Source organism: Oryctolagus cuniculus, chromosome 14, assembly GCF_964237555.1.
Source record: "Oryctolagus cuniculus chromosome 14, mOryCun1.1, whole genome shotgun sequence".
Classification (NCBI taxonomy): domain Eukaryota; kingdom Metazoa; phylum Chordata; class Mammalia; order Lagomorpha; family Leporidae; genus Oryctolagus; species Oryctolagus cuniculus.
Genome location: NC_091445.1, coordinates 47,926,254 through 47,939,975, shown reverse-complemented (window position 1 = coordinate 47,939,975; position 13,722 = coordinate 47,926,254). Strand labels below are relative to the sequence as shown.

The 13,722-nt window shown below is 38.7% G+C and overlaps 1 protein-coding gene across 7 annotated transcripts in view; it reads left to right on the top strand.

Moving 5' to 3' along the window:
* CDH18 (cadherin 18) overlaps positions 1-13,235 on the top strand; it is a 966,744-nt gene extending 953,509 nt beyond the window's left edge. For 3 of the 7 annotated variants that reach the window (XM_070056895.1, XM_070056896.1, XM_017344660.3), the window contains 2 exons: positions 1,835-1,977; positions 10,823-13,235. In XM_070056895.1, the coding sequence (XP_069912996.1) occupies positions 1,835-1,929 (95 nt within the window). In that variant the 3' untranslated portion in view covers positions 1,930-1,977; positions 10,823-13,235. Of the gene's footprint in view, positions 1-1,725; positions 1,978-10,822 lie in introns of all 7 variants that reach the window. The other 4 variants (XM_051853855.2, XM_051853858.2, XM_002714078.5 and 1 more) reach the window with 2 other exon arrangements.
* The last annotated feature ends 487 nt before the right edge of the window (positions 13,236-13,722 follow it).

The following is a 13,722-nucleotide window of genomic DNA, read 5'->3' as shown; positions in this document are numbered from 1 at the left end:
TACTTTTCATGTTCTTCCTCAAATTCAGGTTTTCTTGTTCAAGTTCAATGAGCCTGCTGCCAGTATATTTTCTGCAGTTCCAGTACAGAATATCCTTGTCAAAGGCTCATTATTCTGCTGTGCTAAGCCTTTCTAGGTAGGAAGCTCTTTGCTTCCTGAATCCTCTTTTCTTTTCAAAAGTCATTCTTTCAACTTGGAAAAAAAGAAAGGACAGTTCTACCTCTCCATATCTTAGAGCTTTCTCTTTAAGTACTCAAAATGTACTACAGATATATCTTTCTTCCTTTTCTTATTCTTGTTTGTGATTGTATTTCCAATAATTATCCAAAAAGAGAACACATTTCTGGATTAATAACCTAAAGGGTACACTAGGAATTGATATGAGAAAAAGAATATCTAAATGCAATTGTCTAATGATTTGCCTACCTTTTAATGAAAAGTAATTAATTCATAAGTCAGGCTGAGTTCCTTGGGAATCCAACTTAACTGAAGTTGAGAGTGTAAGATGTCAGTGGATGGTGTGTCTGCAGAACACAGTAGAAGGGAGAGGGACTGGGCAGTGTGAAAGATTGAGCTGCCAGTTTCAGTGCTTCCTTGGTGACCCCATGATAAAACCCTGGACCTATACCTATAATTCAATATTATCAGAATGGAGCAATAAATGGCCTGACCATTATAATTCTTCAACAGTGAGTTGTTGGTTATGTGCTTTATGCTGCTTGAGAAGAGTGTGACCAGGACAAGGTAAAAATCCAGAGCTATAGCACCAAGCCATTCCTTGAAGGAGATCTGAGAGATAGACCCAAATACACATCACAGGGGGCTTTTAGCTAACAGCCATTCTGAAATGAGAGACAGCGATGCAAAGATACCCATGCTTTCTGTATTTGAGGACATCAGTAACAACTGGCTGTGAATTAGTGGGGAAAAAAGACAGTGTGATGTTATGGCTCTGAACAGGGTTCTAAAAGGTATCCAAGTTGTATTCTCATCACTCACTGGTTTTGTGATTTTGGATAATTGACACTCTGGAACTCTAATTACTTATTTCTAAATTACTGTTCACAATAATAGAACTCCTCATAAGATGAGGAATTTAGAATCCTCCCTTTTTAAAGTTCTATGGATTGCTCAGAAATTTCATCTAGACAATTATTATAGTATATGCCATTTACAACCCAGTAAATCAACAATTATTCATTTAATTATTTGTTACCTTCCCCACGGTGTGCTTACTCTAACAAAAGTCCTGCAAATTATAGTTAAGTCTGAAAAGTTATTAATCAATCTGGTGTCTCCATAGAAATATTATCTACAACAGTGATCCTTGCACTATTTTAAGCATTTGTATTACTTGAGTAGATGTCTGTGTCTATCACAAGGATGACCCCCGTGGTTTGCCTCAGAATTTAGGAACCACTGGCTCCAACTCATCTGTATCCTTTAAAATCTTTTTAGCTGCTGTTCATGTCCAGAATGTGTATTGCCTCACTCCTCTGCTTTCCCATTATTTTCCACGCCCTTTAGTTTTGCTTATGCATTTTCCAGTAGGTTCTCAGTCTGAAAGCCAATATTAGTTACTCCTTAATAATTGCCTCTCTGCGTGCCCTTGCTCATTTCATAAACTGGCAAAATATCACATGTACCCATTTTTCCCCATTTAAAGGAAATGTAATCTATGGTGGCTTTACTAAGTGTATTTTGTTCTGCTTATGTCTGTCATAGATAACACAGCCAGCATTCTGACAAGGCGGAGGAGATTTAGTCGCACTGTTCAGGATGTGTATTATCTGCCCATTATGATCTCTGACGGTGGAATCCCCTCTCTCAGCAGCAGCAGCACCCTCACCATCAGGGTTTGTGCATGCGAGAGAGATGGGCGCGTGCGGACCTGCCATGCGGAAGCCTTCCTCTCCTCGGCTGGTCTGAGTACAGGAGCCTTAATTGCTATTCTTCTCTGTGTTGTCATTCTCCTGGGTAAGTCCTTCTGTGCCCTCAGATTGCATGATGGCAAGTCAGAATAAGAGAGCATCCATTGTACAAAATTGAATGATTAGGAAAGCATAGTATGGATAAGAAATCAGATGCACAGATTTCCTCTTTTTTTTCTTTCTTTTTTTTTTTTTTTTTTTTTTTTGGACAGGCAGAGTGGACAGTGTGAGAGAGAGAGACAGAGAGAAAGGTCTTCCTTTGCCATTGGTTCACCCTCCAATGGGCCAGCGCACCGCGCTGATCCGATGGCAGGAGCCAGGTGCTTATCCTAGTCTCCCATGGGGTGCAGGGCCCAAGTACTTGGGCCATCCTCCACTGCACTCCCTGGCCACAGCAGAGAGCTGGACTGGAAGAGGGGCAACTGGGACAGAATCCGGCGCCCCAACCGGGACTAGAACCCGGTGTGCCGGCGCTGCAAGGCAGAGGATTAGCCTAGTGAGCCGCGGCGCCGGCCTCAGATTTCCTCTTAATTAGCTTTCGCAATACTGTAGTCCATCCAGAAATAATTTGATTCGAATGTGAGGAAAGAGTTGAAAGACAAGAGGATAATATCTAGGAAAAATAATTTTTTACATTGTATATTTAGGAAAGAATTAATACTAAAATACTATGAAGCCCACTTGAAATGGATTTTACAATTTATTCCCAAGAAAATAAGGGGCATAGCTTTAAAGTGAATTTGACAGTGACCTACTTACAAGATCAGATGGACTCAGCCATTCAGGGTTACTGATCACGCCGCTTCTGATCCAACTTCCTAACGAAGTGCTCCTTAGGAAGCAGCAGATGATGGCCAGACTGCTTACATCCCTGCTACAGACACGGGAGACCCAGGTGGAGTTCTGGGCTTCTGGCTTCAACCTGGCCTCATTCCAGCTGTATAGGCATTCAGGGAAGTAAATCACAAGACAGAAGATCTCTCTGTCTGCCTTTAAATAAAATGAAAATAAGTAAATAAATAAATCTTTGAAAAATTGCAGGATTTATAAATATAGAAATATAATGTACATCATGGTAAATAATAATATTATAGTATATACTGGGAATTTGCTGACAGAATAGATTTCATGTGTTCTTACTCTCCACCCCCCACATATGTGATAAGTGTAGGATAATAGATAAGTTAATTTGTTTGAGTATAGCAATTTTTTCAAGATATAGCAAAACATCAAATTGATACTTTGATTATATAATGAATAAATAATAAAATATGAATGTAAAATAAAAATAGATGTTCTGTCAAAACTTCTATTTATTTAGTTAATTATCATTGTTTGCTCTTCTAACATATAGATATATAAACATAAATGATTTTGATCTTAGAGATATTAAACTTTATTAAAGTAAATTATATTCAGTTAAAACTAAAAGGTCTTTTTAAATTTTACATTTATATTAAATTTTATTTTATGAAAACATTAACTGCTTTCTATAACTTTTGCATTATGTGTTGTAATAGTCTATATCTTATAACAGACATATTTGAAACTGACGTTACTATAAACTGTTAGACTTCTGTTTAAAACAAGATGGGAAACCTGAACTTATAACAGGAAAGTTAGATATAAAGGATCTTTCTTATTGTTTAAAATGAGGCCAGCGCCACGGCTCACTAGGCTAATCCTCTGCCTTGCAGCGCCGGCACACCGGGTTCTAGTCCCGGTTGGGGCGCTGGATTCTGTCCCGGTTGCCCCTCTTCCAGGCCAGCTCTCTCTGCTGTGGCCAGGGGGTGCAGTGGAGGATGGCCCAAGTACTTGGGCCCTGCACCCCATGGGAGACTAGGATAAGTACCTGGCTCCTGCCATTGGATCAGCGCGGTGCGCTGGCCGCAGCGCGCTGGCCACAGCGGCCATTGGAGGGTGAACCATCGGCAAAGGAAGACCTTTCTCTCTGTCTCTCTTTCTCACTGTCCACTCTGCCTGTCAAAAAATAAAAATAAAAAATAAATAAAAAATAAAATGAGTTCTTGTTGCAGGCAGGTATTTGGCTCAGCAGTTAAGTTGCCACTTGGGATGTCCATATCCCATAGCAGAATACCAGGTTTGAGTATGGCTACTCCTTGCTTTCTGAGAGGTAGTAGCTGATGGTTCAAGACTTGGACCCCTGCTACCCATATGGGAAACATGGACTTCTGGCTTCAGTTGTGCAGGCATTTGGGGAGTGAACCAAAAAAGAGAGATTTCCATTTCTCTGCCTTTTCAATAAAATGAAAATAAGCATGTATATCTTTAACTGTGCATGTTTATTTTTCCAATGTTTCCTTGTCCTTCCATTTTCTTTTAGTAACTGTTTTTTTTTCTCCCTTGTTGGTGCTGTGCATACATGAGAAAATAATTGTATGTTTCATGAGAGAGAAGTGTTTCTTCTCCTTTGTTTTATTGATCTGAAGGCACAGAGATATTGAATTAGAGGAAGAGGGAAGGTGAAAGGGAGGAAGGGAAAGAGAGAGAGATGGGTCAACATTGTGGCATAGTGGGGAAAGCTGCTGCGTGATCACATATGGGTGCTGGTTCATGTCCTGGCTGCTCCACTTTTGATACAGCCCCGGCTAATATGCCCTGGAAGGCAGCAGAAGATGGCCCAAGTCCTTGGGCCCATGAACCTACATGGGAGACAGAAGAACCTCCTGGCTCCTGGCTTTGGCCTGATCCAGACTCAGCCATTGCAGCCATTTAGGGAATGAACCAAAGGATGGGAGACCCCTCTCTTTTTCTCTCTCTCTTTTTCTCTCTCTATCTCTATAACTCTGCCTTTCAAATAAATAAAATAAATCTTAACAAAAAAAACTAGAGAGAGAGAGAGAAGAAGAGAGAGAGAGAGAGAGAAACAGACTGATCAGTGTTGCGGCACCACTGGTTCAAGACCCTGATACTCCAATTCCAAGTTAGCTCCTTGCTAACGCACCTGGGAAAGCAGTGGAAGATGGCCCAAGTACTTGGATCCCTACCAATCATGTGGAAGACTTGTATGGAGTTTCAAGCTCCTTGTTCTGGCCTGGCCCAGCTCCTGCCTTGTGGCCATTTGGGGAGTGAAACAGTGGATGGAAGATCTCTCTCCTTGGGATCTTCTATCCACTGCTTCACTCCCCAAATAGCTCCCACAGCTAGGGGTGGGCCAGGCTAAAGTCAGGAGCCTGGACCTCAATCTGAGTCCCATCTATGGGTGACAGGAACTCAATTGTTTGAGCCAGTACCTGATGCCTTCCAGGGTACACTTTAGCAGAGAGGTAGAATTGGAAGTTGAGCAAGGAATCAGCCAGGCGTTCTGATATGGGATGAAGGTACACAAGTGGCAATTAAAACACTATACCAAATGCCCACTCTAATAAAGGTATTCTTCCAAAGAATCTTCCTTCTTTTGTTACTAGGGTGGAAAACAAATACTGTATAGGTGGTCTGTATGGTAATATGGAACAAGGCTGAAAAGGAGGTAGTTGTGTAGGCAGAGATGAGATAATCTGAGGTTTTTTGGACATGGAAAAGGTGGTAGGCTTTATTCTAACATTGAAAATAAAGATTTAATGAAACAGAGTCCTATTAAAATGTATGATTTGAAAAGATGACTATGGATTCAGTAGAGAACACATCTCTGATTAGCAAGAGAGCACAGAGGTGGCTGGCACCGTGGCATAGTGGGTAAAGCCACCACCTGTGGTGCTGGCATCCCATGTGAACACTAATTTGAGTCCTGGCTGCTCCACTTCAATCCAGCTGTCTATTGTGGCCTGGGAAAGCAGTGGAAGAGACCCAAGTGTTTGGGCCCCTTCACCCATGCAGAAGACCCGGAGAAAGCTCCTGGCTTCAAATCAGCGCAGCTCCAGCCATTGCATCCATCTGGGGAGTGAACCAGCAGATGGAAGACCTTTCTCTCTCTTTGCTACTGCCTCTCTGTAATTCTGCCTTTCAAATAAATAAATAAATCTTAGAAAAAAAAAAAAAAGAGCACTAGGCTAACCAACTAACAAGAGTATGCAGTTATCTCCCTCAGATAATGTGGTCTAGTCTAGCATAGTTAGAGTGGAGATGAAGAAAAGTGGTTGCTATCCAGATACTTGAGGTGAAATCATATGTGAGCTTTGATAACTTAGGGATCAAGGTGAATTTGAACCATATCATAAAGACCCTTCACTTGCTGGATACCAGCTCCAATCTTCCCTGGGCTGGAGGACACCTTTTTGAAGTCAGAAAACCAGGGAATCTATAGGGACAGTGAATCAGTACTGTACAATGAGAAACTCCAATGTGATGGCTAACTCAGGAAGGATAAATAGCAGAGGACAGCGATGGAGCAAGTAACAAAAGAGAACCAGTAAAGTGTGCCAGAGCTTCAAAAGTTCATGAAAATGTATATTATGGAAATATTGCAAAGATTTCAAAAATTGTGGGTACCCAAGTAAAACTTACTTTTTATTCCCATTTTTCCATGACTTTTCAATGTATCACCATCTAATGCCAACATCAGGGAAATTAAAAGATACTAAAGAGAACAGAGCACTATGCCATGGAGTAGATCTTGTCAATGATCCATTGGCATAAAATGCTACTCAGGTTAAATAAATGGAGCACCAAAATTTATGAATTGAACTGACCCACATGAGGCATGGAAGTTTAGTGCACCAGAGAAAGAAGTACTCCAGCACAGTGGAATCTTTCATTTTGGAGGCATGGTAGACAAGGAAACCATGAAAATAAGACTTTGAACATTTTATTTATTTCTATTATCATTGGTAACAAGTGCTGTTTTCTTTCTCTTTTTTAAAAATATTTATTTATGTATATAAAAGGCAGAGTTACAGGGAAGCAGAGGCAGAGAAGGAGGGGAGAGAGAGAGAGAGAGAGATGTTCCATCCTTTGATTCACTCCCCCAGATGGCTGCAACAGCTGGAGCTGTGCTGATCCAAAGCCAGGCACCAGGAGCTTCTTCTGGGTCTCCCACACGGGTATAGGGCCCCAAGCCCTTGAGCCATATTCTGCTGCTTTCCTGGGCCATGGCAGAGAGCTGGATGGGAAGTGGAGCAGCTGGGACTTGAACCTTTGCCCATATGGGATGCTGGCACTGCAGGCAGCTGCTTTACCTGCTACACCATAGCGCCAATCCCAAGCTGTTTTCTTTAGATAATAATACAGATTTTTTTCCTACTTCGGTCTTAGAAAATTAAAACAAAACAAAACAAAACACAAACATATCAAAAGCAGAAAACAAAAGTGTACAAAAATTTAAAACCTTAAATTTAGGTCACAGAGAATACAGCCTATTGATTTTATGAGAAATTTTTCCAAATATTTTGTTTCTGGTTTTGTTTGTATTATTATTATAAAACTATTTTCATCTATTAAAGATAATTTTAAAAATCAATATGTAAAAATTTTTAGAAAACCATCTGGAAGAACATTTTATTGTTTCACTAAAATCATACTTCCTTTTAAAAATATTTATTTGATAAGAATAATAATAGAGAAAGTAGAGACAAAAAGATTCTTTCATCTGCTGGTTCACTCCCCAAGCCAGAGATAGGCCAGGCTGAAGCCTGGAGACCGGGCTGACATCCAGGTCTCCAAAGTGAGTGGGAGAGTCACAAGTACTTGGGTCATCAAATGCTACCTACCCAGATGCATCAGCAAGAAATTGGATTGGAAGCAGAACAGGCAGGCCATGAGCTAGGACTCTGATATAGTGGCCACATAACCCATTGAGCCAAAATGCCAAGCCACAATATTTTCTATTGATTCATTTTTATGAACATGTTTTCCTCTTTGGTAAAACAACATAAGATTTATAAATGTTATACTATCCCTCAGAACTGATGATACAGAGTTGCTGTTTTTTTATGTTTACTTTTTCATTATTTTTCCTGAAACTCAAGTATATTTTTACATTATTTTTTTCTGAAACTCAAATACATTTTATCTAAGTGCTATAGAATAATTTTTGAGATTTAGTTAAAAATTATTAATTATAATGTAATGTATACTTTTAATGGCCTTGAGTTTTTAATTAGTCAGATAATATCTAGCCAACAGATTCATAATGCAGTCAGCTTTAATTTTAAAATAATTTTGAAGTTAACTTATGAGCTCTTATATTTCAAAGAAAATATCAGAAATACCACAGGTAATAAAACTTTATTATACAAATTATAAATATGAAATAATATGGAAACTTAACAGCTAAGAAAATTTTGAAATCAATATTTTAGTGTTAAAATATTAAATTATTTGTTTTGTGTCTGTGATTGTATAAACCCAACCATCATTTTGCCAATAATTAGCTATATGATCACAGATCCAATAAGTCCCTCTTACTCTATTTCTGAGCCTGTGAATATGAAGTTTCAATTTAAAAGATCTTCAAATCATCTGTACAGTTTTATGTTAATTATTTTATTGCAAGTTACATATGATTTACTAATTTACTATATTGTCAAACCATATTGGTTATCTGAAAAATAATGTTCGACTAGAAACGCCTAACTCCACAGGAAATGGTACATGCAGTGAGTGGGATATTTTCTGCTGAGACTCCCTTTCTCAGGCCCAGTTTTTCTAATGAATAGGAGAGAACTTATTTCATGAAGAGATCAGGGTGCTGTTACAGCAGGGATAACTGAAGTCCTCTTCCCATCACGGGGACCTGACATTTCTTTTCCAACCTTATCTTGTCACTCGCCAGAGGGACTGGAACAGTTGGCAGAGCAAACTTTGCTCACACTTGGCATGAGAAGTCATGAGTCAGGATCTGAATTAGACCCCTGCCAGCTCTTTAATTTCACACTCCACAATTAAGCAGGTGGCCTAAGTGAGGCCACCACCTGTATTGCTCACTTGTCTTGGATATAAATTTCTTGATAAATCAGAGTCCAAAAGAATTCAGTGTGAGAATAGTGGCAAACTTGTAAAGGAAGATAGAATTGGTAAGGAGATAATTGTTAGCTGCTTATCATGTGAGCTACTTCATATGACATTGTGGCTCCCTTGGTTTGAAAATATGAGTTTGCTATTTGCTATGACAGTTGCCACTATCAGAAAAACTAATAGCACTCTGTAATCTAGTAAAATTAAATCCTTGACTTGAACCACTTTGAAGCAACTATGTCAGGAATATATTCTTAACTTTTGGGGAATAAGTAAATATAAGCCATCATCATTTAAAATCCAGCATTAGCCTCTGTATTTCACTGGGAAAATATGGCATATACACAAAGATAGAAAAATTGGACAAATGTTGGTGAGGAACAAAGATTAGCACCATAATTCTATCTCACAATTGATATTTTCCCCTCTTATGCCTGCGCATACATTCTCTTGACAGCAACCACTTCAACATAAAAGAAAGTGACTTGATATATTGATGGAAATAAGAAGTTTTTCTATTATAAAGTAGGTGGATACAGAAATCAGTTTTTCATTCTAGAACAGCCTCCTCACATAACCATAAAATGAGCAGAAATACATAAAGTTAATAAACCTAAGCCTCTAAAAATAATGAAATGAGTAACATGAGGATGTTGTCTGGGGCTCATGGGAAATACATACTGAATAATGTAGGTTTGTGTCTGTGCATGTGCACATACACTGTATATCACAATTTCAAGTCACATTTAATTGACTGTCCTGCACTTTTCACTTTTAATTTGCTAGAACTAACAACCCTAGGTATCAATGGAATATACTTCCCTGATTATTATAATGTAAAGCATGTTTAGAATAGTTATTAATGAATACTATCATAGAGTCTAGAATATTGAATAAGAACAGCAAAATCTATAAGCTGAAATACATCATATTGGACTTACTGATGAAGTTTATAACAAAGTTGATAGGAGGTAATACTTTCTACTAAGTGGTGGCTTAATATTATCAAATAAAATTATTTGAAAATGTTGAAAAATAGCCAGAGGGCCATTTCTTATCATTTTATGCAATGGCTGCTATGTTATTGATAATAATAAATAATTCACAGTATTTATCAAGAATTCCCATAAGCCAAGTGTCGAAATGTCCACTGAGTTCTTTAGTCCATAGTGTTTTAAAGTAATGAAGTGGGATATCACTTCATATCAGAAATATCACTGCCTCTGGTTGAGAAGTCACAGACTACATGTGGTCCAAACCCTTGCCCTTGCCATCCGTGAGACTGTATCATTTGATCCTAGTTCTACACAGACTCTCCTGAGACTCAGTTTTCTCCTTTAAATAGAGTAAAGGCACAGCTCTGCTGTGAGGATTGAATAAATAAGTTATGTGCAGAACATCTTAAAATGAATCTTTAACAAAATATAAGTTATGCACAATAAAGTAACATCCTGTGCAACTGGGTGGATAAATTATTGCCTGACAATACTCCTGCTAGGAATTGCTACAAAGCTTAAAAAATCAAAAGATTTAAAGAAGAAACTATTTCCAAGTGTAGAGAAATCTAAAATACCCTGTCATTAATGTATGCACCTAAAAGGATTAAATATCCATAGAGAGACCAGTATACTGCATTAATTTTGCAGTCAGAATATCACGTCACGTTTGCAACATTGGTTCTCCTCACTTTAAACACTGAATAACTATACAGCAGCATGAGTCAGGAAACCTGAATTTGTGCCTGGCAAATGAGAACATTGTGACTTGCTACAGAAGAGCCCCTCACAGTATCTCATACGATGGATGGTTTTGTGCATTGTCTGAGGCACGGAAGTAGCCTCAAGACCTGTGAAGCGCAAGGCTGGGTGGGATCCCAAGCCTAACTTTGGGACGCGGTTGATGACAGCTCCTGGAAATTGCTGATGTCCAATCTCAAATCTGTCCACCTAACGCTTGATCCTCTTTCCGTTTTTCCTCAGCTATTGTAGTGCTTTTCATCACCCTGAGGCGCGGCAAGAAAGAGCCCCTGATCATCTCAGAGGAGGACGTGCGGGAGAACGTGGTCACCTACGACGACGAGGGGGGTGGGGAGGAGGACACGGAGGCCTTCGACATCACAGCCTTGAGGAACCCGTCGGCCGCCGAGGAGCTCAAGTACCGCAGGGACATCCGCCCTGAGGTGACGCTCACCCCCAGGCACCAGACGACGTCCGCCCTGGAGAGTATAGACGTCCAGGAGTTTCTGAAGCAAAGACTGGCAGAAGCAGACCTGGACCCCAGCGTGCCCCCTTATGACTCGCTTCAGACTTACGCCTACGAGGGCCAGAGATCCGAAGCCGGGTCTATCAGCTCGCTGGACTCAGCCACGACACAGTCGGACCAGGATTATCACTACCTTGGAGACTGGGGACCCGAGTTTAGAAAGTTAGCTGAACTCTATGGAGAAATAGAATCTGAAAGAACAACTTAGGGGGTCGATTCTTGCAGCCTGTAGAATTTGCTTCCTGAACAAGCGGAAATAGAACCTCAGCAGTGAGGAGGACGAAGCCTGGATACAGTACTGGAACTGAGCAAGGTGTACACAGCTCCTGTGGAAACAAGTGCCCTTTCTATGATCAAAACTGGGTTCTTTAATTGGAAGAAAGCAACTCTAACAAAACAAAAACCATACAGAGAAAAAAAGCTATTGTTCCTTGTGTATATTTTCAATTGCTCAATAAAGTATGTGGTACTGTTTAATTAAGAATATCTGAATTAAGCCAAACAATGAAGTTTGTTTCAATATTTTGTGATTTCTTTTTCAAAAGAAAAACTAAGCAAAAAGACTTAAAAATCACTAAAGATATGAATTAGAGGGGTAGTGAACTGACCCTTTTCCCACTTTTCCGGGTGGACCCTTGAGACTCACATGCTGTAATTGTGACCAACTTCATTAGCCTTCTCTTGTGTAGAAACAACCTGAGGTATTCCCAACATGAGGCCACCTGTCGTGGACTAATATGTACCATTTCCCTCTGCCCTCCCCACTTCTTCTCTCCATACAAAGTTGATGGAGCATGGGGATTTGCTGCCTGCACTATACTGTATGCAACTTCGGTGCACCAGCTGTGCACCACACTGAGCACAGGACAATTGCCTCTGTCCCTTCCACTCCCACCCCCATTTATTTGAACTAAAAACCCACTTTTAATTTTTTTTTTCAGATGAAGATAACGAATGGTTGAAGGTATACTCCAACAATCACACAAAAAGGGATAAATTTAGTTTAAAGAATAGCTACAGATATTCTCCTATACAAAATACCTGGGAACTCTATTCCATCATTTTTTTTGCTTTCGTTCATTTAAATCAGTATTTTTGATCATTCCTGCACCAAAAGTTAGTTGTCAGAAATTTTACTGATTGGTTAATACTTCAATGTAATTCACTTACTTTCATCAAAAATATGATATAAAATAAGCACCTTACACACTTACAATGTCTGAAAATCCAATTAATTCAACTTTGTAGACATGTCATTGACTTGCTTCTATTCTTTACACATAGCCAGACTTTCTTCTAACAGATGAATCTTTACATGTTTGGTATCCACAGGAAAATGTGTAGGACTCAGAGCAAAATAATAGGTGATTCACACTTGTTGTCCTTGGACATATCTCTGAAAGTCTTTAAGTTTTGGGTATAAAACTTCAAAGTAGAAATGGCAATGACTTCCCTGCCTACCTCACAGGGCTGTTGTGAGGATCAAATAAGCATCTGTAAAAATGCTTTGCCAAATGCAAAGTATTCTATTACATAAAGGTTTGCTGATACCTAATTTTTTTAAATTCCATTAGCTTATAAATATATATATTTACATATATTCTACATAAAATATTATATTATCATAAAAGAGTTTTAAAAACCATCAACAATGAAGCTACTGTTTAAGTACATGATATGCACAAGTTATTTTATATTTTCCTAAGCAAGCTAATTTTCTTAGAATTTCTTGGGACTTCTATTTTCCAAATTGCTTTAGATTATATTTTGTTGTTAATGCTATTGATCTTGAAATGAGAATGCATAGGAAAATAGTTCTATTCTTCAAAAATGACCACATCTATGTATTTCAGGTAAACTGGGATTTTAAAATCCACAAAATATAATTATTTGAAGGAGTAGTTTTTGCTTTCAAAAATTTTTCATAATCTAGTGTCCCCAAAAGCTATATGGCATTTTCTGTCTGATTCTGGCCATGTGCAAAATTTTGGATCTTGCCTCTGTTTGCAACTGCCCTGTGATATCATATAACAAATTTGAGGTACGGGAAGTGAATAAGTTGAATTTGAATAATTCTTGATTTGTATTTTAAGCCTGAGGAATAAAGTGTACCTGAAGCTTTTTACAACATTTTAGCTTTCAGATGCTGCTTTATCATTTTTTTACATAATAGTGGTGTGCATTTTTGTGTAAAGCTGAATCAAAAGACCGACTTAGAGGCTTAGGGAATAACCTGTAGGTACACAGATACTGATGAAATAATGTGAGCTACACTTGTGCTGATGGGAGGGCAAGCATTGGACAACAATTGTGCACCATGGTGATTTGACTTTCCTATGTGGGAAAGACTATAAAGTTCAGGGTTTGGAAATCCATACAACATTTAGATTTAGAGCTTGAATAAACTATTCATGGTTTTATTATTTTAATATGTGCATACATTTAACCATTCACAAAAATGTTGAGGTTTTCAGCAAATCTGAGAGCAAAATGTTTCCTTAATTTCGTTTTTCAAAGCACTCTAGGTCTATCTAAAGCCAATCACAAATTATGATGATAATGGATTACTTCTAAGCACCTTATATTAAGTCCAAATTTGAAAGAAAAGTGGATTTCC